At 48.4% G+C, this 27513-nt stretch overlaps 1 protein-coding gene across 1 annotated transcript in view; it reads left to right on the forward strand.

Moving 5' to 3' along the window:
* Positions 1-240: 240 nt before the first annotated feature.
* Positions 241-27513, forward strand: part of FAM20C (FAM20C golgi associated secretory pathway kinase) — a gene marked incomplete at its 3' end in the record, with an annotated part of 53059 nt that continues 25786 nt past the window's right edge. Inside the window, exons 1-3 of the mRNA XM_080354127.1 lie at positions 241-1277; positions 3131-3303; positions 11663-11741. Of these exons, the coding sequence (XP_080210253.1) occupies positions 766-1277; positions 3131-3303; positions 11663-11741 (764 nt within the window). The 5' untranslated portion in view covers positions 241-765. The remainder of the gene's footprint in view (positions 1278-3130; positions 3304-11662; positions 11742-27513) is intronic.

Raw genomic sequence — 27513 nt, forward strand, 5'->3', positions numbered from 1 at the left:
CTCGGATACAGCAGCCACCCATGCTCGGGCTCAGCTGAACACACGAATCTCTCCCAAGCACTGGACGCGATGGATGAAGAAACAGGAACCACTCTAAGAAAATTGTTTTCCAGCCAATGTTCTTAAGCAGCCTCAGAGAAGAGACGGAGCGAGAGGAGCGGAGGGCGCTTCTGCTGCATCACCGGTCAGTTCACAGGGAGTCAGCGTTTCCAGCACAGCCAAATATTATGGATGATTTTTTTGCTTCCGTCGCCTTTCCGCACAGGTTTTCTTAATATTATTCTTCCCCCTCCTCCTCCTCTCCGTTTTTTAAAAAATTATTTAATCTAAGCTAGCGTCGGATGCCGGTTTCTCTTCAAGAGCCGGTTTTCCCTATTTGTTGTGATCCCTGTAATAAAAAGAGAGAGAAATCGTGAACAGATGGCTTTATATATTGCAATGCCGCTGGCTTTGTTTTCCTGCTGATTTTAAAGGCTCGCTCCGGTGCTTCTTTTTTATATTTTTTTTTTCCTTTTTAATTTTTTTTTTCCTTCCCCCTCCTAAGTTCTTGATGATACTGAGAAATGAGGACCTATTGTTTTTAGCCCGTATATTCCTCTGCGCCTATGGAGATAACTTTATTGACTTGATCGCTCGATTCCCGATCCGAAAGGAGAAAGCCAAAGCCCCGGGGGGGAGCTGCAAGACCCACGCCCGCCCGGGCTTTTTTCCGCTAAAGCGCTCCCTCCCTCCCCCTCCCCCGGTAATTTATTAGCCGCCCCGGCCATGAAAATGCTCCTGGTCCGCAAGTTCCGGGTGCTGATCCTCATGGTGTTCCTCGTCGCCTGCACCATGCACATCATGATCGACCTGCTGCCGCGGCTGGAGCGCCGGGGGACCGAGGGCCGGCCCGGCTGCTCCTGCCCGCCGCCCGCGGCCGCGCCGCCCCGCGCCGCCCCGCGCTGGCCCGGCAAGCACACGCTGCGGATCCTGCAGGACTTCAGCGCCGAGCCGGGCTCCAACCTCTCCTCGCAGTCGCGGGAAGCGGCGGAGCGGGCGGCGGGCGGCGGCGGCGGCGGCGCGGCCGGCGGGGGGGAGGCGGCGGCGGCGCGGCCGCGGCGGCTGATGAACCCCGGGGCGCCGCGCCCGCCGCCCCCCGCCGCCGCCGCCCCGCTGGCCGCGCTGTTCCAGCACCCGCTGTACCGCGCCGCCCTGCCCCCGCTCGCCGAGGGCGACCTCCTCTTCAATGTCAACAGCGACATCAGGTTCAACCCCCGGGCGGCCGAGCAGCCCGAGTGGTGAGTACCGGGCGGGGGGCGGGGGGCGGCCCGCTTTGGCTCGGCTCGGGACCAAGCGTGCGGTTTGCCCCGGGCAGCGGTGCCCCCGGGGTGCGGGGGAGGCCCGGCGGGGTGCTGGGCGGCCGATGTGGAAACGTGGCACTGCGCTTCCCCGGGTCGCTACCTTCCATTTTATCATGTAGGTTTTTAGCCGGGGGGGTCATGAGAATTGCTGTGTTGGCTGGTTTGGAGTAGGCAGAGGGTTAAAACAGAGCGATCCGGTGTCACCGGGAAAAGGAGAAATCATACACAGGCTTGGCCAGTTGTGTTCCTCCAAAAATAAATGCTGTGAAATGCAGAATAAACACAGGAGCATGAGGAGGCTGGAGTGCTGCAGCCAGGGGTCCGTACGCCCGTATCCCAGCTCCAGCTGTAGCCAGAGGCAGATGCTGCTGGAAAAACTGTAAGAAAGAGGGCAAGCCCACAGTGAGCCCTCCCCAGTGCCTTCCTCCGCTCCCACGCAGGGGCGGAGGGGCCAAGCAGTGAGGCCAGGCAGTAATACATTAACTTTTCTCAAAAGCAAGGCCCAACATCCCAAAGGCGTTCATGCCAGCAGGTATCTCTGCCTTCTGGGTCTGCTCTGTGCAACATTTTTCACCCTCAATGAATTCCCAGTGTCCCAGCACCGCTGCTGCTCTCCAGCCTTGAGAGCAGCCAGTTGCCTCTGTGAATCGTGTGCCCTGTTGGCTTGTAAGAAACGCTGAGAAATTTCAGTGACCGAAAAATCCAAAGGCTTGTCTAATCCAACAGCACCCTCTTCCAAACGCACGGACATTGTGATGTTTAAACAGCTGCATTGTACCGTGCAAAGAGCTCTGTCAGGCCATGGAGCAGCCAGCATGATCTAAACCTTTGGAAAAAGGGGATAAATGGTTCTGATTTCCGCCCCATGAGCATGTGGATTGTGCAGGCCCTTGCCATCTAATGATCAAAACTGACTGTGAAGCGAAATTAACTGAAAAAGTTCTGGTTTCTCTGAGAGGAAAAAATAAAAGAAGAAAAAGAGTCACAATTTTGAACATCTGGAGATGACTAAAAATAGCAGTGGACTCCTGGACTGAAGCTGCGTGATAGTATATGCAGTAGGTGAAGAGTGAAATCATTGATGTCCACATGCAGCTGCCTGCTGTACATATTTTCCTTAATGACTGCAGCCAAAGTTCACAGAACTAACATGAAATTTAGGAGTTAAAAGTCATTTTAACAAGTCTTTCTGTAATACTATCCTACTGCTGGGGAAGGGCAAAACCAGCCAGAGTTATTCTTTAGCAACCAGTTCAGAGTGATCCAGTTTCTCCTCATTCTCGCTATTTAAAATAGAGAAGAGGAGAGGGTGGGAGCATTTGGTACAGCAGGTCAAGTTACGGCTGCACTCCTGGGTTCCACAGCCAGCTCCCCGTTAACTGAATGTTGGGGATGATGCTGTTGTTTGAGTCATACGTACTTGTAAAAGATGGGTGCAACATAACACAACCCGAACCCAGCAGGATACTCGCAGCTCTGTGTTTCTGCTATGGAAGGGCCTCTAACGCTCACTGATGTCACCCTGAATTTTGCTCCTGGCTTCCATGGGCTTTAAATCAGGCATGAAGAGAGCAGGTGAAATCCGTCCCCCCTTTCCCCAGGTAGGAGGGACGAACCGGGGGCATTCCCAGTGCCCGGTGTCTGGAGTGCTTTGCCTCCCCAGGTTGTCACATTGTGAAGCCCTGTTTCTCGATGACTGTTACAAACTGTAACTTTGTTTCTTTCTCCTCATTTTTGGGTTTTTGTTATGCTGTTCCTTTATTTATTTATTTTTTTTTTTTTGGTGGTAGGCAAAATGAAGATAATGAAGAATTTTTACCAACTGGAGAAACCTCCATAGACTCCTACCCAAACTGGTTAAAATTCCACATTGGCATTAATCGGTACGAGCTGTATTCCAGACATAATCCTGCAATTGAAGCTTTACTACAAGACCTGGTCTCCCAAAAGATAACCAGTGTTGGTATGTTTGGATCTATATAATTTGTTATGATGATTTGCTCATTGTTCAGGATCTCGTCGCTGCTTGAGTGTTGATGTTTCGCGTGGCTGCTCTCTGGTGTGCTGCCACATTGCGTCCTGACTTGTGCGCTCATTTTCCCTCTTAAACATGACGAGATATCTCCAGCTCTGCATCACCTGAATCATTGAAAAATCTGCCAGCAAGGCAAACCCCATTCATTTCAGACATCTTTTAGTCACTATCAGCCTGAAAGTGCCCGGTTTGGTTATTTGAAATAGATACAATAACAAAAACAAAGAAGGCAGAAAGCAGATAGCATCTTACACGGGCTAGATTTGTATTATTTGCTGGTTATGATTTAAAAGCTCTGACCTGCAGCGATGGGTGCGGGAGCATCGGGCGCCACGGGCTCCGCGGAGCTGAGCGTCCCCGGGCAGCGCGCAGGGAGCTCAGCAGAGTCCGGCTCTGCTGGTCCTGCTTGTAAATGCACAACGGGGACGTGCCCATGTCAGCCTTTGGCTCTGGTTAAACAAGGTGACACAGTCTGGGGTTTTTCTCCAGGGCTGTTTAATGGCACGGTGTGTCTCCTTGAATTTAGCTGCGTAGATGCAGAGTGGAAAAAAAAGCACAACCCCAAATGAAACCCCTGGGATGCTAAACAAATGCACACCCCGTGGTTTCCAGAGGCAGAAAGCTGCAGCAGAGCCAGCGGTTCCTGCCGGCCACGCAGAAAATTGAGTTACTTACGCTGACCACAAGGTTGCTAAGTCTGTTTCAGAGGGATGAAATAGCAGGAGCTCTGTGAAAGTGCTGATGGTGTGCTGGCGCTGCCGGGTGAGGTCAGCGGGTCTGTAACCCTGCAAGGCAAAAATTCCCCTGGCTTCAGCAGGAACCGGGCTGCGCGGGAACAGCCAGAGCAGCCCCAGGCTTGCAGTTCCCATTGTGTGAATCATGGGCTGCTGAGCAGGAATAAGGGGCATCCTTGGCCATCCAGAGTGGGCTGATGGAGCTGATCCGGATGGAGCAGGTGTGGAATGCAGAGCGCCAGAGGAGAACTTGGCCTCCTCGATGAGCTGTGCGCAGCACACGGCTCTGCGCTGGGCTCTGGTTTGGCTAAAGCAGTTTGCAGCACCCAGGTGCCATCCCACGTGTTGTATCCAAAAGTCCAGTGGACACCGAGCTCATGAAAAAGAGCAAACGTAGGCCTGTTTCTTAACCTGTCATGGGTTTCCTATTCCCAAAGCTCTGGGTTGGAGTGGTTCATCAGGGAGCTCACGTTTGACCCTTCTCCGGCTCAGGTGTGACAGGTGGCCAGCAGCAGGCTCTGCCCCACTCTGCTCTGTGCTGGGGTAACTTGGGCACCGCACAGACACGACCAGGGGATTCTGTCCTTGCCATAGCCCTCCCCTGCCACCACCTCTCCCTTCAAAACCAAATGATTTCTGGAACGTAGTGACACGTGTGGTTGGGGATTGAGCCAGCACTTCGTAACACGTGTGTTAACGTTGGTTTCTGAGCACATCCATCGAGGAGGAAAGGATGGAGGCCGTGCCTTTCCTGTCCCTCGCAGAGAGCAGCAGTGCCCCTGGTAGTGACCAGACCATCCCCAGCTCTGTGCAGAGATGATGCTCAAACCAACCATCTCCTGGCTCATCTACTGAGGTTTACACTAAATGCATTTGCCGTAATGGTGTTTCGTGCTGCACGGCTGCTGAGTGTATCGATTTCTATTTACCTCTTCAACACGGCGGAGCTCAGCGGTGTTGTCTGTGCAGGAGAGCGGTGTTTGCAGCAAACGTGGTGGCGTTGGAGCTGTGAAGTTTGTCACTTCTCAGAGCAGGGAGGTGCTTAAGGCTGATGCGGGGATGCAGAAGGTGGTGGGAGAGGAAGGGAGGTAGGAATGAGCAGCGCAGTTTAGTACTCACTCTTCCCTTGATCTTCTGGGCTTGATCTTCGCTTGTGCTTCTGGGAATGTTGCTTAACCTCTCGATGCTTCAGTTAACCCAGCAGCAAAACGGGCATCAGAAAAACCAGGAGTGAAATGCTGCCCGGGGTGATGTAAGTGGAAGTTTTGCCATTTACTTCCCTGGGGCCATGATTTCACCTCGTGTGTCATAGAGATGTGTCATGAGGTTTCCGTTAATTATGGTTTTGATGGAGCTTTCAGATCAATGGGGGGAAAGGGCCACAGAGGAAGATTTATGATTGTTATTAGCGATTTCCTATGGGATTGTCTCTCTGTTAATGTTTGAACAAGGCTCTTCAGAGCACGGTGGGGCCTCTTGAGCCGCTAAGAATAACATAGAGCCATGGTTTCTGTCAGTGATTCGCTATAATTCCCATAAACTAAACCACGAGGTACATTGGGATTGGGATTGGTCGCTGTGGGAACTGACAGGGAATGATTCCCACACATAAATCCCAGTCTAAAATCAAACCTATGGAAATGAAAGGGGATCTGAATTTTGGTGGTGAACCTCTGCCTGCCTCTGTGGAGGTTCAGCAGCCTTCAGTCAGGTTGGAAAGCAAGAAAGAGCATATTGTTTATATATATATATATATAACATTTTTTTACATGGTGCAGCATCTCTTCCGTTGCAGATTCTCTGGGTGTTTAAAACTACATCTTTTAAAATAATACCTGCCAGTTTTCAGCTTTATTGCAGAGCAGCAGCAGGGATTCAAAAGCATGTAAGCTGGTTAATGAAGGGTAATATATTTGACCAAAGGACACTTATAGGTAGGGCTGTTATATTATTTTGCTTATTCCTGCATATTTTCTAATTTCTCTGGGTTTTGTTTGTTTGTTTTTTTAAGGCAGCTGCAAAGATGTGAGATTAGAAGTATAAAATAAATGGGAATCTTCCTAATGCCCAATCTCCAGGCTGCTTTTTGCAAGCAGGACAATTAAATATACAGGCTTATGTGCATTAGATGAAATGGGATACTGCTTTATCTAGTTTCTTTGCAGTATTGAGATTTGCTTTGGCTCTGACAGAATTAGGTGATTTGCTGTGTAGGCTCTTGGTATCTGCAGAAATTAGATCCAAAGTGCAGCGACACAGCCTTCTTGCCACATTGTAATTTCTGTGCTCAGCTTGCATTATTTATGAAGGAGACTGGTGACCAGATTGATCCCTCTCCATCCATCAGAGCTGCTCACACGACTCTGTGCAGTGTTATTGGAAAGTGAAAGCTGTGACAGAAGCAATTCCCAGGAGCAGGGAGCACCAAGGTGACATTTTCTTGATGTTGAAGTTTAAACGGAACAAATCCATGGATGGGAAGGAGCGTCACATGCAGCTCCCACAGTGACACCTAGAGCTGGCCCCGAAAAGGACAGGGTTACCCAGAGCTTTCCAGCTGAGGATGTATTCTGTGCCCTGCATCGATATGTGTATTTCCTATTCATTTTGTACAGCATAAAGGGATAGCTCTTAATTTGATTTAATTCACTGAAAATTTCCTCCTGCCATAAATAGGAGCCCAGGGAGAATTGTTTTTCCACCGAGCGCTGAAACCCAGTTTTCGGAAGAAACACAAGCACAGGCAATTGCATATTTCCTTTGCCTTTCATGGCTGTTTATTGCATGCATAAATAACCATCGTTAGCTGTTTTCTTGCATACTTACAAGATGTCTGTGCGTAATTGCGGCAGCACCGTCAGCAGTTTAGCGGCGCATGTGGCGCGGTGCGTTTTTGGGGCAGCGTGGTCTCGGTCTTGCTGGAGCTGTGTCGCGGGGCTGCCCGGGAGCACACCAGGCTTTTGGAATTCCTCTGTTCAGCTGAGCTTTCTCTGTTTATTCTTCACATTCTCCGGTTGGGAAGGTTTGGAAATATTACCTGACAGAGTTAATTTCTGAACCTGCGATGCCTTCAGTTCATAGAGGCACTAATTAGCAAGCAAGCACGCAACACTACTTAGGCAGTGGATGGATGCTGTAATTAACTAAGGTGGACTCTGCTGCAAATCAGGGGGGGAAAGACAAAGACAAGATGCTAAAAATTGAACCTAGATTGTGGTGCTAAAGGAAATTATAAACATCTTCTCCAAAGGAAGGGAAAAAGTGCAATTGAGAACATGTGAAAAACGTAATGCAATGTAGCACCACTGATTTACTGTATAAGAAAACAATGACTCTGCCAAAAGTCAAGAGATTGATTTAATGTACAACTCCAGATGAAAGGGGGCGACTTAAAATGTACAACAAAGCCTCTGAATGATTTTGGAGGTCTCTTCCCCTCCAGAAGGCTTTTACCGTCTTGACTAAACCAAGAAAGGCCTCTAAAAACAAGTTAGCAGAATGGGCTGAACAAGAACAAATTAAGAGACGATGAGGGCTTGAATTTGTTTTGAAATGTGTTCTTTACAGCTTCAGCAGAGCCGTGTCTCTAGCCGGGGGCAGACTATTACTTGCTAAAGCAAATCAACATGTTTATGTTAGATTTAAGCTTGATCTATAAATAGGAATCCAAAATGGATCTGGATGTCCTCTGTTTCAGATGTTACTGCGTCCCAGGCTTTGACTGGATCTCACTTCTCAGGCGTTAGCCTTGCGTAATTACATACATTTCAAAGACTTGTTGGGTTCTGGCCAAAGGCTGGATTCAGAGATCCCGCTGGGACTGGTGCTCCCCATCAGAGCACCACAGGCTCTAGACCGGCTAGTGGGATGAGGGCTGTTGTGCAGCAAACAGAGGAGCTGGAAAGCCAGATCAATTCAAATTCCAGATCCTTTTGGGTCCAATCCCTTTGGGGAGCATTTGGTCTTTATCAGGGGTAGTACCAGATGCTTTAGAAGAGAGAGAAAGCTTGTAGCACACAGTTATAAAAAGATAATAGGGAGAGGATAGGTGTGTGTCTTTCATGTTGGATGGTGTCTGGTTCAGGAGGGGAATTCAGTTCTTGTACTGGTGAGAGGACAAAGTGGGGAAGTAGCACACACGGCACGTGGCCATGACAATGGATGTCAATGGAGCGGGGATTTTTGGAGGCTTGATCCGAAGTCTGTCAGAGAAAACAGAAGGAATCGCACTAGTTTCCCTCGTCTTTGGAAAAGCCTCTGGTCTCATAGGCACTCAAACAAGAGATATCTCAGGGAATTCTCTGCAAGGCCTCCTGAAGTTCGGAAGATTTCTGATCACACCCAGGAGCCCTTGCACTGGGTTAACAGGAGAGGTTAATGCTGCTTTCCATTCCCTTCTGCTCTGGGGGGAAAAGAGAGGCTTTGAGTTGCCTGAAGAGACAAAGTAATGATTGTATGGGGATTTGTTTTTAACGCTGTGCCAGCATGTCCAGAAGCTGTATGAGATTTGATTTGAGGTACCTGCTGGGAGCTACCAGATTTATGAAGTCTTTTACAGAGCTGTTCGTGGCCTGTTATATTAGAGTATATTCAGAAACCTTAAAAGAGAAGGTGAATTCAGAGAGTGGCTGGCGGTTCCTTTGGAGTCAGTACTGCCGTACGTTGCAAGGCCTTCTTGAACATACCTAAGCCTGCTGATCGTAGATGTGACAGGTTGCAATGATGTGCCATCCTCCCGTTTCTTTGTAAATGGTATATGTTGCTTCTGGGTATTATAAATCCTTCAGAAATGTTCCTGTGGGCAGTAGGTAAAGGGAGAAGGGCATCTCCACATAAGCAAACAATGTTTGTTTGGCATAAGCTCCTGGAAGACGACGGGGCTCCCACTGCTTGGCCATAATGGCCAGAGGGACGTGTTTAACTGAGGCATGAGTAGGAAATGGAGATCCTGAAGGAATACAGCTCAGAAATGTGAGGGAAGCCAGTAAGCAGATGTAGCACTAAGTTAGGACAAGGGGTGTAACATGCGCTAGAGGTCTACGTGAACTATCTCCAATGAGATCTGGTTGTTCCTGGCTTTGCCACTCCCCAGATTTGGGCACACTGGACTGCTCCCAAGCCCGCTTAGTTTAGAGGTGCATGAAGGGTCATGTTGAGTTCAAAAGGACAGTCTAAGATCAGGTGTTTCCCTCTCTGCAGGGATTACAATGTTAGACTCCAACTAGTCTAGACTTGGAGGGTGGCTTTAAGTCACCTCCAGCCTGGCCAGCACATCCGTGTCACTGAACGAACACACTGGGAATATGTGCATGGGAGTCTGGATGACGTGGGGCGAGGGCAACGAGGAGCTCTGGCACGGGTTGTTGTCCACAATGCGGTGGCTTGCAGCGCGCCCTACCGTAAGCAGGATGGGACACCATTCCCACCAGTGGCACTCTCTGCTTTGGGGACGTCCAAAGTTTACTCCTGGCAGCCGTGGAGGAACAACACGCCAGCAAAACTTGTGTTTGGTCGAGGCTACTATTGCAGCCAATTAAGGCAATACAATAAGATGGATCTAAAAAGACCACGGAGATGCTTTTGTCTTACTTCAGCTCAATTCCTTCTGACAGAAAACCAGGCCTTTGTGCCTCATGGAAGAATTATTCCAAATTGTTAATCTTCTTCATGCGTTTCCCTGCTTGATGATGACACAGTCATTGTTGAGTTCGGCTGCTAACAAAATCATTATCCGCCGAGTGGCTTCGATTTGCTGAGAAGCCAGTCCTCTTAGTCTGTCTGAAACTCTGAGCTTAGAGAAGGGCGTGCTGGATCATCCTTTTTTCTTCTTCAAACATTTGGCTTCCCAGCTGTACTTCAAAATAGGTTCTATCCTTCCCTTTTCACTGATGGGTTTACAGAATCTTTGCTGTATTTGGACATCTGTGTCTCACAGAGGAGCCGGAGCTGATCTCTAAGCTGCTTTGCATTGCCTGCAGGCTCTGGGCTGGCTATGAAAAGGTCTCCTGCTCCTTCTTCCCTCAGGTGCAGATCAACAGCCCCGTTCTGCACAAGAGAGCGAGTTTAATCTGCAAAAGCCACGTGCTTCTGCTTTACCTGTTCAGTGCAGGTTATTTAATGCCCTTTAGTTTCTAATTATTTGTTTATTCCTTTGGGATAAACTGCAAATGCAAGAGGAGGCTGGGATCAGCAAAACAGCAAGGCAGGAGGGATTTTATTCCAGAAGTATAATTACACTGACCAGATTTGCATAGCATTTTGTTGCAAAAATATAGATTACAAGTGCAGAAAGGGAGCTGATGACCTACCAGTAATAAGGCATAGAGATGAGTAATTAAAAAGGCGTGTAGCTAATGGCATTGGTTAGAGAGAAAAAAATGTACAAGCTGTATAGGTGGAACAAGGGCAACTCTGAGCCAAAATGTGCAGAGCAAGGTAACTTGCCATTGGTGCAGATTTCCAGTCGGCACAGGTTTTGTCAGAACTGTAAAGAAGGATTGATTATCCCATCATTTGTAGGAAGCGTTTTCGAAGGACTGACTCATCCACACAGACGTGACGGCCACGGCCTCCCTTTCCAAACACAGAAATGAATTACGAGTCAGGGTATGGGTCATTTCATTTATTCAGAGCTGTTTTGATAGAGATGCTAAAAAAGCAGCTGATTTGCCCAAGTATATGTTTATCTTTCTTAAGCAACCTTATCATTAAGTAAAATGCATTTTTATGAATTCTTATATATATATATATAAAAAAAAATCACTCTGGCTTTAGAAACACCATAATCTGACTGTTAAACATGATATTGTGTTGGTATGAATAAATGTCAGTCTTAAATTTGCATGGGCTCCCAACGGGGAAGTGAGTGCATTTGGTGTTTGGGCAAAGGCGCCCTCGGCGTGTGACGTGGGTGCAGTCCCTGCGCCAGCCGCCACGCAGAGCGCTGCTGGCGCTGTGCGCCACCGCGGGACCCCTCCAGGTCAACGGTTGGGCCTGGATACATCTCTGTGTGCACAGAGGAGGTGGATTTACATATCTCTACTGCTCAGCAACAGCTATTCAAATCGCAGCAGAGATCAGAGATTGCTGCAGTATCTGTTTGTAGTTTTAATTAAGGATGTCTGCTGCGCATGGGGCTGCACATCCCAGCTGCAGTTGTCTTCTCCATCTCCTTTCCCAACGTGTGTTCCTTGTCAAAAGAAACTAAAAAAGCGACTGGAGGTGGAGAAAACAAGACTCCAGTGGTCTGTTCCTATACATGCTGTTCAATTAGGGTGCTTATGGAGCCTATCGTGGCCATTTGAAGAAGACAAAGACATATGAGGGAGTACAATCCACTTTTAGTTCTGGTTGGCAGCTCAGAGCCCTCCCCTGCTCTGCACCCGCTGAATAATCTGTTGTCCATTTAGGATTACCCTGCTTGGTGCTCAGATACCACAGTGCTGAGTCTAATACAGAGCAAAAGATCCAGGATTTTGTCTCAGTGATAAATGTAAGTACATCCACACGCAGCATTTTAAAGCAGTTTTTTGTTTTGCTTTGTTTTCCCACAGCGATGAAATCAGGAGGAACCCAGCTGAAGCTGATCATGACATTCCAGAATTACGGACAAGCGTTGTTCAAACCAATGAAGTAAGTTCAAGAAGTCTGTGTTACAAAGCGAAATTGTGGTGGAATAGCCTGTTGCCATTTCCTAAGCAGTTAAAGTCTTGCTGTGGTATCTCAGAGCTGCGGCGCCTGGTTCCCCGGGTTTGCTGCGGAGTGCGGGGCGCAGGGGCTGCCCAAGCCTGGCCGTGCTGGACTGGTCTCTGGAAGAGATACCGAGGAGACTTCAGATCCATTACAGTCTTCTCAGGAATGTTATTCACTCCAGTCTCTGTGAAATCTCCCATCATAAATACAGGATGTTTTCAGCGTTTCTTCCTTATGTAAACTTACTCTGCAGGTCTGAGCTTTATCTAGTGTCAGCGCGCCTCTGGAATATGACCAGGCAAGAGAGTTCACAACAGCTTTGGGAAGAGCTAAATAGTATTTGTCTGATAAATTATAATTTAATCCGTTGATTTATTGTTATTTGCATTAAGGGGTTGTATTAGTCACTTGGCTGTGGCTCTGCTGACACTGTGAAAATGAGTTTATCTGAAAGTGGTGCTGCAAGGTAATGAATCTGGAGAGAAAGGAAGGGACTGGGATGATGCAGCCTTGATCTGCACCTGCCCAGATCCCATTGAGATGGGGGAAGTTGTTCAGATACAAAGCAGATGTAAATGAGTTCTGAATCCTGACCCATATGTTTGTGTTGTAATAAGGAAAACGACTCTGTGCTTATTGTAGAGGGTTTAGCAAAGGCACTTGGGGCTGCAAAATGTTTAATGAAGCTACTCAGTATCTGTATCAAGGGTACTACTGGAATAATAAATTCATTTCTTTCTTTTGTTTCCACTGTAGGGAAGTTCAGTTAATTTCCTCTAGGATGGTCCATAAAAGACTAAAATAGCTGAGAATGAGTGGTTTGGAATATGTGCTGGCGTTGTGTTACAGCTGTGGCAGGGAGCAGCGCGGGGGCTGAGCTGCTGCCTGCAGGCTCAGGAATGCCCTGCTTCGCTCTAGAACTTGCTCTAGACGGACCCCAGACACGTACACATTGACTTGATCTTATTTGACTGCCAGAAGGGCCAAATAATTGACCCACTTTCCTTCAGCCCAGGTTTGAGTAGGGACCCTCCTTACGTGCATTTATACCAGGAATCACAAGGAAATCCTGTGGACTTCCAGGCAGCACGTGGCGTTTGCGCAAAGGCCAAAGGGCTCTGTGTTATTTCCCAAACTGCACGCGAATTTCTCCATGTTTCTAGTAGACCCCTGATTGCCTGGGAGAGCTCAGACGGAGCACGGGTACTACTGATGAGTCAGGAGGAGGTGGTGTCAGGGAGCATCTTCCACCATCTTCCCATCCTCTTTCGGAATCCTCAGATCATCAGTGCATGGGTCCATCCCCCTGCATCTGTAAATTTGATGCCTATTAGCACAATTCCTAATTGTGTCCTGTCCCCCATGTGAAATCAAGAACTAGGCAGGTTCAAGCAGCCTTTAAGCATCTGGCAGAATTGTGGTTGTGCTGTTGGCTTTTTGCTCAGTGTGTCATTTGTCTCTGGTCCATTTGCGCAGATGCAGATAATCTCAATCTTTATCATTGGCGTGACATTGTAATTCTGGGAATGCTAATGAGGTCAAATCCAAAGTTTAGGATTTCTACTGTACTATACACAGCCGTGGCAAGATGATGGATGACAGTAGAGGTACAGCCACGATCCTGTGTAGAAGCAATTACCACCATCCGCTAGAACAATAACAGAAAATGGTGATGTCTTAATCATTCCCTTTGCTTGATTTGGAGGGCAGCAACACCCTATTTTCTCACTGCTCTTTGCGTTCCATACGCCACTGGGAAAAGCAGCATTAAAGCGTTCGGCAGCTGCGTTCCCAGGCAGCACACCTTGCGGTGGCAATGCTGCTGCGTTTGTGCTGAGCGTTCCTCAACACATTACTGGTTTTGAATAAGGATGTTTGCAAGCATTTGTCTTCATTCTGGGAGCAGGGAACAGGGAGCCAGATGCTTGGCTAGCATAAATCATCCCGGCTCCTTTGGCATCTGGTCCCGTTGGCCTCTCACCAGCTTGTGGACGGTTGTTGATGACATTCTCAGACGGGTGTGCAGCATCGTTTCTTTATACAGGAATAAGCAGCCTAGACTACCAAAAACAATAAAAAATCAGGCTTTAAAGTTAGGAGACTTCTTGTAGGACCTTCTTCAGGTCCTAAACTCCTTCCAGGCTTTTTCTGATGCTCTGTGTTTTCTGCTTGTTGAAGCCCTTGGAGGATAGTGAGGCCATCTCCATGCGGGGTACCCTACGCGTTTCAGTTGTTACTGTGGTATCAGCTCCATGGCTTTTCAAAACAGCAGAAATTATGCTTTTCTCTGAGTCGATAAGCCTCTTCGTACAAGCAGCCTTCTTCCTGACTCCCAGGTCACACAGCCATGAAATAGCACTGGGTGCCCAGGGCCTCGATTCATCTCTTCGGTTCTGGAGGGGACAGTGTGGGTGGCGTCTCTGCGTTAAACTGAACTGAGACACTGTTCTTCAGAGAACAGAGTTGGCAGCAGTAGGATTTCAGGCCTAATACCAAGGAAAATGGATAATCCTGAGTTTCTCCTGCTGTCTGAGATGCGAAGTACTGAAGTGGTGTGAGGCACATGCAGGATAACAAGTAGGTACCGGGCCAGTCTCTACCCGGGGGTGATTCACGTGAACGGCCTGGGAAGCTGGTTTGCTGTACACAGCTGCGCTCAGCACCTTCCAAACTGAGCTGATACCTGTCTGAGCAGGATTGCGGCAGATAGAGGGGACCATGCAACCTCTCCGGCCACAGCCGGGCCCCTGCTGGTGACCTGGCAGTGACTTCTGCAGGGCACTCACCGCAGGATGTGCTCCCTGGCACATGGCTGGAAACCAGAACTCGACTGACTCGCTCCGCTGTGTCCCGGCCTCCCGGTTCCACATTGCGTTGAGCCAGGGAGCAAGCCAGCTCCGGAAAGCAGGATTGGAGCTGGGCAAACCAGAATCCGCCTTTGGCACCGATTGTGCTCAGTGTTTGACATTAACTGACGGCTCTTCAGCTGCTCATGGATTCGGGCTAGTGGAGCAAATGAGAGGAGGGGAGCTCAGCAGCCAGGGAGATGTGAGACTGGTAAATGAAGCCTCATCAGCCGCAATTATTTTATTTATTTGTGGCACTGCATCTTCATTTCTGAAATAATTGCCTGTAAAGTATTACAGAGGAAGCCAAATCTATTTATAAATCCTATAGCCTGGTGTCAATTCCTTTGCTAATTCCAAATACATCATAGAAAAAGTGAGTATTTGCTAAAAGTCCAGGGAAGATTTAATGTATTTGCAATGTATCTTACAGTTAAATGTGTAGTTTTATTTAGCTCATAACAGTTCAATCATAGAAAATTATTACCATATGGGACAGGAAAAAAATAGCAGCCTCCCCTTCTGCCGTGATTAGTGTCTCTAACTGTCCTCGTGTCGTACAGCATAATGAAATGTATTTGCGTGATCGCTGCTATCTGCAACCGCAGCTTTCTGAATGGTTTATCAGGTAGGGATGGTGTAGAACCATACATTTCAAAGGGGTTTGGCTTTTTTGTTCCAAAGGAACACACACGGTATAGTGTTATTTGGCTTCCCTTTGTTTCTGCTGGCTGCTGGAGTTAAAGAGCTGGCTCAGCAACAAACCCAACACACTGGTTTTCCCCTCGCGAGGTTTTATTCTTGAAGGGGGAGATTGTGCTCCAGCAGAATGAGTGTCAGAATTCCTACAGCACACGCTGCTGCCAGGATTTTAAGAGAGGTTTTTACAGTTCCTTGTGGAAAAAACAAATAGGATCGAATATAAAATGATATCTTGCTATAGTAGTTGTGAGAAAAGCGTGCTGTGGTATGTGTTCGCACACGACATCTCTCATTCCTAGTTCTATAGGCTGCTTTGTAGAAACGTGTAGAAACGGGATTCATTATAAATTCTTTGAGGTTTATTTGTTCCATTCAATTTGTTCCATACTATTGTACCTAGTGAACTCTCTTTTGACTGAAACTGAGACAAAAGCCATTTCTCTTCCAACTTTAGGTTTTGCCTGATCTTTTTAATATCTTTTTCCTTTTCTTTTGTTCCTACAAGCCATGGTACAGGATTAGTAGGAGCCACATGGCTCTTTCTTTCAGTAGCTGAAGTTTGCTGCTAAAGCCTTAAAGCAGAAGCGATTGGCAGCAGCGACACCGGGCCGGCAGGGACTGCTGAGGTCGTGAAATCCCGTCTCCTTGAACCCCAGGTGATCGTCTCCTGAAGCCCCGTTCATGGCCTGGTCAAACACTGCGGCTCACAGGGGTGACACTGCCCCTGCTGCCCCTCCTGGAGCGGCAACAGAAACCACACTGGGAGCAGCCCCTGGTTCCCCGGGCCAGGCACAGAACAAGCCGGTGGGCACGGTCCGGTGCAAAGCTGGTGCTCTGCAGGAATAAAACAAGCACCCTCGCCTCTCAGCCTCTGTCGTGGTCCTATAGCATATCCCTTGGCTCAGAGCCATAGGTGCTGGTAGCTGGGCTGGAATGTGGCAGCCAAGGTCATGGGGATGGCAGTGCTTTTGTTTTGATCTGCAAAGCTCGGCTTATTGCTGGCTTTTAAATGCCACACTTATAGTGGCAAAGGATTAACAGTGTTCTTTAAGTTTCTCTTTTATTTTCTTGTAGGATTGCTGAACAAATATTGCGTCTTTTGATAGGGACATTAAATAGGCCAAACAATCCCCATAATGCAAACAACTGTTAATTGCTTTAATTTCCTACATTTATACTCCCTCTCCGAAGCTGCAGTGTGACTGTTGTACCTGTGAAACGCAGCCTTCAGGCCTGATTATCATATCAATTAGGCTGGTGTAATTCTTCCAAATTGGTGGCATTCCTTCCAAGTCAGAGGAGTTGAAATGAACTTCAGAATCGGGGCCACGGGAAGATTGCTTTCCCTATTACATTGCACATCATGCTGTTTTGAGGAAATACATTTTGCAAACCTGTTGCATTTCAGCTGGCAGGCATCCAGTATAAACATACTGCTATAAGTCAACATAGCAATTAAATCAAATTGCAATGTTTTCTCTGAGCAGCCAGAGAAGTGAGATGTGCACACAGTAGCTGCTGTGCTAAAGCCGTCCAGGATTAGCACTTGGCACCCTGGAGCGTGCTGCGTGAAACCCGACGGGGCGCTCGCTGGGCAGAGCACAAACCCAGCTGCTCTGGTGCCGCTCGGCTCAAGCCGCGTTGCCGTACCGGTCACTGGGGGAGGCTGGTTCTGCACAAGGTGTATTTATTACTGCAGCCCTGAGGCTGATTGAACCGGTTGGGAAGGCTGAAGCTGATCATCTCGGTGTTCAGTTTATATAGGTGCATTTCATCGTGAAGAAGAAATGTTTCCTTTGCTGCTGGAAGTAATAATCAGTAATCAGATATTGTGTGGGCCTCGTCAATGAGATTTCAGGCTTTTTGAGGGCGTTCAAATCTTTACGTACCAAGCCCTGCTGCAGTGTGTACTGAGTGAGGCTGGCAGGCAGGGTTGGTTGTACTTACATCAGGAGTAAATCTGGAGTAAACTGGATTAATTATATCCCTTGATATCTAAAGTGCATGAGATTTGAATGTGGTCCTAAATAAGGACAGTAGAGGTTGCTGTGTAGTATTTTAGTCCTTTAACTTTTAGTACATTATGCAGGAACTGTTTTTCTCTTTCATAGCTAATCCCGTTCATCAGATCAGGCTTCTTCAGTATTTCAATGCAAACTGGGGTTTAGGACTCAGCGGTGCTTCTGGCCCAAATCTCCTTTATGCAGGCTGGAAAATGTTCAGTGACTTCAAGGGGAGCTGGATGAAGATCGAGGCTGATTGATGCCCCTGGACAGCAGTGAAATCCAGCCTTGTGTCTGCCACTGTGCCGCATTTCCCTGTGCCACAGCTCAGCAGCTGCTGCCTGAATATTGATCCATCCAGCCCAGGAGAAATTCGTTCTCAAATTCTGCAAGCATGTTTACGAAATGACCCCAGAGTCAAAGTCTGCAAAGTCCAGGTAGCTCAAAGGTTGTCCATTTAGATTAGGATCTGCAGGGATCCGTGACAGCGGCATTTCACCATGCTGGCAGCCAGGAAGGGGAAACAAACCTCTTCCCCTCTCTGAGCCAGCTCTGTTGTGCTGTCCCAAGCCGAGCTGCCCTGGATCGTCCCCTCCTGGAGCTGGGCATGAGCTGCTCGGAGCCGGCTTGGGACAATAAGAAGGACAGGGAACTGCTGGAGAGAGTCCAGCGCAGCCACCAAGATGCTGCAGGGAGTGGAGCATCTCCCGTGTGAGGAAAGGCTGAGGGAGCTGGGGCTCTGGAGCTGGACAAGAGGACACTGAGGGGGGACTCATTCCTGGGGATCAGTATGGAAAGGGGGAGTGTCAGGAGGATGGAGCCAGGCTCTGCTGGTGACAACCAGTGACAGGACAAGGGGCAATGGGTGCAAACTGGAACACAGGAGGTTCCACTTAAATACGAGAAGAAACTTGTTGGGGTGAGGGTGGCAGAGCCTGGCCCAGGCTGCCCAGGGGGCTGTGGAGTCTCCTTCTGTGCAGACATTCCAACCCGCCTGGACACCTTCCTGTGTAACCTCATCTGGGTGTTCCTGCTCCATGGGGGGATTGCACTGGATGAGCTTTCCAGGGCCCTTCAACCCCTGACATCCTGTGATTCTGTGCTATAAGCCCCAGGGTGGGAGCAGTGAGCCCCCCTCTAGCAAACCAGGGCTGTTCTGGGGGATGTTGCCATGTCCATGGGGTTCAGCCCCATCCCCCACTGCTGCTGAATTCTCCCCAGATCCCTCTCCCCTGGCTTCCCGTGGCGCGTTGAGCTCCTGGCAGGGAAGACTTGGCTCTGCAGCTCACAGAAACCCTCACCCTCGAAGTCCCTGTGACTGGGGCTTTTTGCACAAGCAATTCAAGCTTTGCATTTTTCTTCAACTCATTTGTTGGGGTTTTTCTGGCAAATTATAACACGATGCTCAATATCTATTTTTGTTCATGTCTTAGACAGACAGAAATGGCCCCAGGTACTGACTGTACCTGCCTCTCACCACCGTTTGAAGGAAGGGCTGAGTGGGCAGTCGTATCTCACAGTAGTGAAGTGTCTCTGCTTGATTAGCTGCCTTCTAAGTCCTTATAGAATCTTGCTAATTAGTCTTTGGGAACAAAGACATGCTGGTGTTTATTTTTTCTTTAAAAGCCAGTTACTGCAGCAGCTAACACCTTTTTTTACATTACCACAGTGTATTAGGACAGAAGCATCTTCAGTGTCTGATTTAATCAGGCTACTTCTTCATTTTAATTTTATACATAGCAAGAAATGCCGTCCTGTGGCTCTGTCCTTTAATCAGAGACCCACTTTCGGTTCCTCAGTTTCTTATTTCCTGCATTTTACCCTGTACCAGCAGTGCAGCAAAGCAGCAAACGCTATCAGGGGAAGAGCTGGCATGAAATGCATAACCTGTGATTTACTGCTAAGTGACAGCGCTGGGCACGCGGGGACTCGGTGGTGCAGCAGGGAGGCAAGATGTCCTTAGTGAATCTAAGCAACAAAATGTGTCCAGAATGTTTTCAGTGGGGTATGCAGATACCGCTCCCTTAAAACATTTCATGGGGATTTGTCTCCATTTCTCTACGATTTATAATCCTTAAGCTAGGCTCAAGAGGCTGAAACCCAGGGAGGGAGAATGATTTGTGCAAGACTTGTGTAAACCAGAGAGAGGCTGACGCTGTTTTCTCTCTAAAGCAACAAACACAGCTTAATCCTGGAGACGAGCTGCACCGTGCTCATCAGTCCCCTTGGGAAGAGTTATTTTTGGGTGTTATACGGAGCTGAATTGCTCCCTCTCTGCCTCTGGACCTTATCTCACACAGGGCCGCCCTGGGAATCCCAGCGCTCTGGAGGATGCAGATGGAGATTTGGCCACTCACGCCGATATTTGTTTGAAGTTTGTTGGCTCTTATGACATCCAGCTTGTTCGAGCCCTCAGTATTTCTACAGGTTTCTTGAGTGAAGGCTGCTGGCTGTCGGGAGGGGCAGGAGATGAGATGAGCAGCAGAGGAACGGATGCGATGGAGCAGCTGGTGTAGTGGCTGAGGACACGGGTCCGGCTTTGCCTGAGGTCACTGGTTCAGGTGACACAGGCCCGTGGTCAGTGGTGGGAAAGCTGGGTGGCCGCTGGGAGAGGCCAACTGGAGCGACCATGTCCTGCAGGTCGGGACAGGAAGGTTTAGGCAAAGCTGGGAGGCTTAGGAGCAGATCCAAATCCCGCCCTTGGCCTGGTGCTGTGGGTGACTCACTGCTGCAAACAGACAAACAAACGTGTTTAAAATAGCCGTAATGGCTGTTAATAACACAGCTCCAGGACGCACTGGACATTTCTGACTTTCATTTTTTTCCATTTTCAGTGTCTGGTGCAATAGTGTTAGTACTCGTTAACTTGCAGTTTTCCACCCTGCTGTAACGCTAGGCATGTGGGCAAATAAAACTGAGAAAGCCTAAAAGACTCATTTGCATTTGAAGAAGTGGCAGAAACCCGGAGTAAATAGCATCTGCAAACGTGTGGGAGCTGGAGAGTAGGGGGGAACAGCAAAACGGTTGTAAATAGAAGTGGTTTAAAATGCCGGATTATGCGCTATGGATAATAAAACACGCCAAGGCAGCACATCAGCCAGATACTGTTCTCAGCAGCAGCATCCAGCTGATCCTGTTAGCGCTTCAAGCCCCTTGTGTAAACCTTGCTGGTCGATGGTCTGAATTCTTCATGGCGGGGTCGTCCCCCGGCCAGAGGACAAGGGACAGCGTGGCTGTGCATGGTGACCCGTCGTAGTTACCAGAAATATTGCACGGAGATTTTAGACACACACAGTCTGTATATGGATTTTAAACTGCTTTGATTCGCTGGCATGAAGCGGCAAAAGAAATGAAGACATTATAAAGAATCTATAGATTTAAGGGCAAATCTAGCAATGATTGAGATGATTTCCTTTAGTTTTCAGTATGACTAACTTGTATTTTGTTTGATTCTATCTCATGATGCCTAAGAAGAGAATTTTGACCCGGCGTATTTGTGTTTTCCTGCATTTTGTGCCCGTTTCAATCACTGCAATATGATAGTCTGGCCAAAATTTTCAAACAAACCTCTTTTGCATCTGATTCTTTAGGGGTTTATTAAGCAGAAAATCTGATTCCAGGGGCATAAAACCCAGAGGTTTTTCAGCCTTTCATGTTGCAAGCCCAGGTTTTGCGTCGGGGCCCTGAGCTGAGCCAGGAGGGGCGGGCGCTGCTGCGGCTCAGCGCCGGCTCTGCCGCCCGGGGCTGACAGGGCAGAGGCAGCTTAAGGCATAATCTTGGTTTTCTCCATAAGATTGAGATGTGGGGCTCGGGCGTTGTTCCTGGCATTAGGATGAGATGCGGCGAGGCGGGTTTGAGCCAGCCCCGGGCAGGTGGGGACGGCAGCTGTCCCCTTTGGCACCGACCCAGTGGCACCACGCGCCTCCGGCCAAGCTGACACCTCTGGGCTCTGGCAGCGGCCAAACGGAGCGCCCGCGGGGGCAGCGCCTGCTTCCCCATTGCCCGCCTCACTTTCTGATTCCCAGAGCCAGCTCCAAATGGAAACCATCTATTTTTGCAGCCTCTTGACCCCAGGTACAAGGGCTGGGTAATGGAGAATTTAGCCCAAAACAAGCCCTTTGTTCCTCTGCCTGACCCACTTGTCGCTGCCCATGGGAAACGGGAGGGGGGGTTCTGCTCCTCCCGTGCTTTTGCTTTGGAGAGTTGGGCTTTTGTGCTGCTGATTGCATCACGTTGTTTTGAAGTTATCTTGGCGTGCACTGGGTATTTTGGTATAAAAGCTGCTTTTTATGCACTTCTGGAGCACTCAGGGCACTGACGCTTTGCCTGAAGCAGTGGTGAAGACTCCGCTTTTGTGCTGCGGTACTGGGGGCAGCGCCAATCCGGAGTGAGTCCGCGGCTCTGGGCCATGTGAACGCAGCCGGGTCCTGCTCCGTTAGCCATCAGTGAGGCCATGCAGAAGAGATTTTTTTTGCAGCATATCCAGGCCACCTATTGAAATCCAGGCTCTTTTGGCACCTGCCAAACTGTCTGACAACTTGTGAGCGGGCAGCGTGCCACGCGAGCAGATGGGCATGAGCGTCCTGGCAGCCAAGAGCCCGGGATGCTCATCTGGCAGGGCAGCGAGAGCAGAGCTCCTCGGTGCTCGTGGCCAAATGCTCGTCCCTCCTGAAGTCACCATGGGAAGAACGGGCATGGCAATGGGAGGCTGGTTTGGGCACAAGGCATTGCGCAGCAGCCATGATACCCTCACATTCTCCCTCGGTTCCTGCTGCCCCGTCACCACGGACAAGGTAGTTTCTGAGGTGCTTTCAGCCTAAGATCCCCATTTTGTTGGGGACAAGCAGCACCTGGCACTGTCCTGTGTCCTCCAGGTAACTCACCTTGAAGGCGACAGCACAGCAGCTATTTTTAACGACCTGTGCTGGGTGGTTTCCTACGAGCTGCTGGCTCTTGCCACAACTGAATCCTGAGATAAAAGGATTAAAAAACCCTGTTTGAGGCTTCGCAGAAATTGTCACGAGGGCTTTCTTTAAAACGTAACTCCAGCGAAGGCCTTAATGCTTATCGCCCCAAGGGGCAGCTTTCCTCACACAGGCGTGCATTTCGTGATGATTGACACATCATTAATTAACTGTTATTAATTAACCCCATAATCTGAAGGGATAGGGGAGGAATTCCTTGCAGACCTGTATCCCGTCATTTCTTTGAACACGTGTCCCCTGTTCTCCTGCACTCCCCAACCCATCTGTCTTTGGGACCAAAGAAGCTCCTGAAGAAGGCAGGACTAATGAACAGCCTTTTATACAGCCCCATCAACCACCTTCATTTCCTGACAGCTGCAGTTCGAGCATGGCTTGCAGGGGCAAGACTTTCTATCTATTACTCTGAGTTTAGAGGAAGAGAAAAATGGAAGAAAAACGTTGCCTTTCAGCCTCCCCTTGTTCCCCGCTGTGTGGGATGCGATGCTGTGAAGGATACGGGATCTGTCTGTAATGTAATAATATTTTTGTATATATATATATATGTATATAAAATGCTGGCTCTGCATGTGGATGGTCACCTACCTCCTTTCAGGCTGGCCATGGAGTGAAAGCTCCAAGTTAGGACAGAAGAGTGCCCTTTCCTCTCGGCTGTAGCTGCAGCGCGGTGACGTCCCCAGCGCGCTCCAGAGCCTGTGCCGGTGCTGAGCTGCACCCGCAGCCGCAGCGGAGCGGAGCGGGCAGGTTCTCCCCGTGCTCACCTCAGCTGGGCTTTGCTGTCGTCCTTGAGCGCTTCGTTTAGCTCTCATCGTTTGGAGCCAGCCCGTGTCTTCCGCCGGTTCTGCCTGGTGGCCTCTAACAGTCTCATTTGTCAGGCAGCAGCATGATTAGAGCTTTATTTAACTAACTTTGCCTGCGTTTGCCTTTCACGGAGCAACAATGCAGCGATTCGGTAGACTAAATGTGAACTAAGAAAAGAAATTGTCCTGTTTATCCACAAACATCAGATTCTTGGGGCGATGCCAATCTTGATAAAACATCGGTGGTACCAATAAGCCAATAGTCATAATCACTGATCAGCGTTTTGCTGATGTTTCTGCAAGGTTTTGCGTCCAATATTGTTGACCCTACTTTTTTCCTATTATGTGCTACATCTTTTGGCAGGAGAAAGACCTTCTGAGGGATCAGAATGGTACCTATATTGCAGGAGATGCCTAAACCCCATTGTGTTTGGCTTGGCTTGTTCCTTTTGTTCATCCCTCCCGTGTGATTTCAGGCACAGCGGTATTAATCCTGCCATTTACATCTCGGCCGTTGGGAACGGCCTCACGTTGCTGACATCCGAATTACATTTTTAACAACAATTTCCTTTGTTCTGTAAAACGAAGCCAAACCAAACACTGGTATTGGAGGCCTCACTTTCTGGTTTAAATAACACAGACCTTTAAAGGGATGAGGGCTGTGGATAATTCTTGTGTAGATACTGCTTGTGGGTTGTTGACTTGTTTGTGAAGGGTTTTCCTCGTTCCTGTTTGCCTTCCCCTGCTCCGTCAGTCTCAAGGCAGCAGGACACTTTGGAAGAGCTCCCTGGTCCTTCTTATCTAACTGTACTGTTATTAGAGTACTGGATTCTCTCTTCTCTCCCTTCCCCTAAAAATTCACTCACTAAAAGGGTGAAATTGCAGTGTATTGAATTGCCTGACATTGCGCTGATTCTTTATTGCAACATCTTCTAGATTTTAACAGCGACAGGCATTGAAACTATTTTGGTGTTACCAAAGCCATTTAATATCAGTGAACTTACGGAAGGTATTTTCTGGCACTCAGCAATGATTCCAAAGCCCCAAAGAATTACACTCAACAGCCCCAAATTTCAAAGCCTGACATCACTGCAAGCAACGAATACAAATCCATCAACAGAAGCAGGATTTTAATTGCTTTTGAATGATTCTATAGAAATCTAAAATTGCTTTGTGGGATGAAAAGAAATCCCCTCTTTTATCTGTGGAGAGGTTTTAATTCTGCCGAATAAAATAAGTGGCTGCTATAATAATACAAGATTTTTTCCCTCTGACTGTGTAGCCGGTTCCTGCAGCCCCTGCCTGCTGGGATTTCATCCCTAAGCAGTGAGACATGGCCGTTCATCAGATGTTGTACGTGGCAATGGCCAAAGCAGGAGCGGCGCTTTGGTGGCTGGAGGATTTGTGCTCCCATTACGTTCGCTGTTAAAAAACGAGACCACCTGCATTCTTTTGCAATGTGACCTTCTCCAGCCGGCCGTGCGCTGTGTTTTCTCTGGGATGTGATCTGATTTTAAGGGTGATCAAAAGGCCAGCAGTGCTTTAAAACCCAATAATACCTTGACTGTTGCTTTACAGTTTTCTTTTCCTTTTTTCCTCTTCTATTTGTGAGAGGAACGGAAACCTCTGCAGACCTTTCTACATCTGGCTTAGCTTCTGGTTAAATGCATCCTCAGGGAGTGCTGGAAAATATTACTTCTCCTGTTCAGAAGAGGAGTAAATGAGCCATATTTTCCAAAATAGTTTTCAAAGAAAGGGATATGGAAGTTGTTTGTATTTTCCTGTTTAATAGATCTACTAAACACTTAAAAACGGTCTGCGTCGCAAGAGAGACAACACCAGAGGGTGAATATTTCCATTGCCTTGGTGAATGGCTTTAAATGGTGTGTAGCAAGGGAGTGTGCATTGCTGAGCCCCGGGGATGGAGCACATTGGGGTGGTCCCTTCCCTTCCCTTCCCTTCCCTTCCCTTCCCTTCCCTTCCCTTCCCTTCCCTTCCCTTCCCTTCCCTTCCCTTCCCTTCCCTTCCCTTCCCTTCCCTTCCCTTCCCTTCCCTTCCCTTCCCTTCCCTTCCCTTCCCTTCCCTTCCCTTCCCTTCCGTCACACGGGGTCACATACTGCACTGTCCCTTGGGTGGGCATGGGGAAGGAGCCAAAGGCTTTTTCCCCCCTTGTCCCTCAGCTGGACTATGGGAGGGGTCACATCAGTTTTGGGTGTCCAGAGCTATTGAGACTCTGCGGGTGCAATGGTTGGACACTCGTGGGGAACAAGATCTGGCCTCTTGTCTTAACTCAGCATTTCTGTTTGTGAATCAGCTGGAGGAATCCCCTTCCCCTGCCCTAAGATATTCAGGATGCCCAAGGAGGGAATCACATAAATGGAGAAATTCCAGGGCCCCCAAACTGGAGACCAGAGTGGGGATGAGGAGCCCGTCCCACCTCCTGCCTCTCCTTTAGACGAGGTCCTTAGGGCCATGGGTTAGTGCTAGAGTTAGGTTAGGTTATGGTTGGACTCAACGATCCTGAGGGTCTCTTCCAACTGGAATGATCCTATCCTATCCTATCCTATCCATCCTATCCTATCCTATCCTATCCTATCCTATCCTATCCTATCCTATCCATGTGGCTCCTAGCCAGAGAAACCCTTTCTGAAACCCTGAACAAGCCTCAGCCCAGGCCAGGGCAGCAAAAAGGTGCCTTGTCCCCCATCTCCACCCAAACCAACATCACCGATGTAGGTAAACCTTTCTAAAGGCTCTCAAGGCCATCAGAAAGCCTTAATGGCATCTAATACTGGTCAGTAATAACATTTGCTTAACCAGCTGTTAAAATTATTATTGAGCTTGTGTTAGGCAGGAAAAACCAGCCAGTCTAGTATTCGATATTTTAGTCAGCATTAAACATACAAAAAGGTGATTGGCAGCAGCACCTGAAATTCTGAAGTGATATTTTTCATGTAGTCTGAAGCATTTTGATGCTAACATGTACTAAAGTACAGAAAACCGTCCCAGTGAAGGCTTTAAACTACTTTTCATTACTTTCAGAAATAAACCTGGCCATTATTGTGTTTTTGAAGGACAATTGTTTTGTCCTTTCCCGCATAACTACACATTTTAAAATACATCTTCAAATAATTATTTTTAAATTGTTTTTCTTCCAATTGACCATACCAAAGCAGACACGTCTCTCCAGGATTAATTTTCCACCTAGCTGGAGAAATGAGCTCTTGCGTTCTCCCTCCCACCCCGGAGCGGTGCTGGAACCGTTACCTGGATACCCCGCGCGGAAAGGATGAATGTGCCGAGGTAATTTAAATAGCCTGATTTGTCATCTAACTGCAGACATCGTTAGCAAAGCACTGTTTGGCTGGAACATTGTAGGCTGGATGTGGTAACTCCTCTGTGTTGGGGAGAGATTTAGTTCAACCGCCTTGCGACCAAATCTCGCCCGTCCCGAGCGTGGAGCCGCGGCGGGGCCAGCGGCAGCAATCCCACTGCAGCTGGGGGGAAACCGTTTTCCCATGGTGTGTAGATATTGCAAATGGATTCCACACCAGCGTGAAAACAGGCTTTTTCAAATACGCTATTTCAGAATCCACTGGTTTGTTTGTTTTGGGGCAAGGAGATAATTTTTGTGTGGTGGGGAAGAGGGAAGGGAAGGAACTTTAAAGCTGGCTCTTGCTTTTTTCCCCGTCACTTTTCTGCTTGTGACAACCCCGATTCCAATTTATTCCTCTTGTTATCCTCTCTGTTTCTAAAATGTCAATTCTGTCTGGATGGAAGGACCTTCATAAGTAGATTTTTAAAACCAAGCTGGTGAAATTACAATGGAAATTAATTGTAGTGCATATGCTAGTGTGTAAAGCAGGAAATGGTGGCCTGCTCTGGAAAATCCAGCATGTCAGAAAGCAGAAATAGTCGTTTCCCTGGAATGCGATTCTGGAGTGTGGTCGGGGAGGTGGTCTGTGCGTGACCATGAGGACCGCAGAGAAACAAATCTAAGCTTTAAAAAGAGGATTTTGTTGGTTCTCAGATGGCTTGTTAGGTCTGGACTGAACCCAACATACCGTTGTGAGGCCACGTCCCAAATCGGGTTATTGATTCCAATATGACTGGAAGACTCAACTGGTGTCTGGAGGTTTGTCGGGAGGTTCTCCAGACGTGCATCCTCCCATCGGAGCTCCCTCGGCTGCTCCGGCTGAGCTGCACGAGTACCCGCATCACATAGGTACCCGTTACCTGTTCCTGAACATCCTTCTTGGCAAATCAACTCCCAGATCATGTTTAGGAATCATAGTCTTAAATGAAGCATGGTTGCAAAATATTCCGCTGATCTACGGTGCAAGTCCTTTTCCTTTAGTCGTAATTGATGTCACAAAATG

Source organism: Nesoenas mayeri (assembly GCF_963082525.1).
Source record: "Nesoenas mayeri genome assembly, chromosome: 15".
In the NCBI taxonomy this organism is placed as follows: domain Eukaryota; kingdom Metazoa; phylum Chordata; class Aves; order Columbiformes; family Columbidae; genus Nesoenas; species Nesoenas mayeri.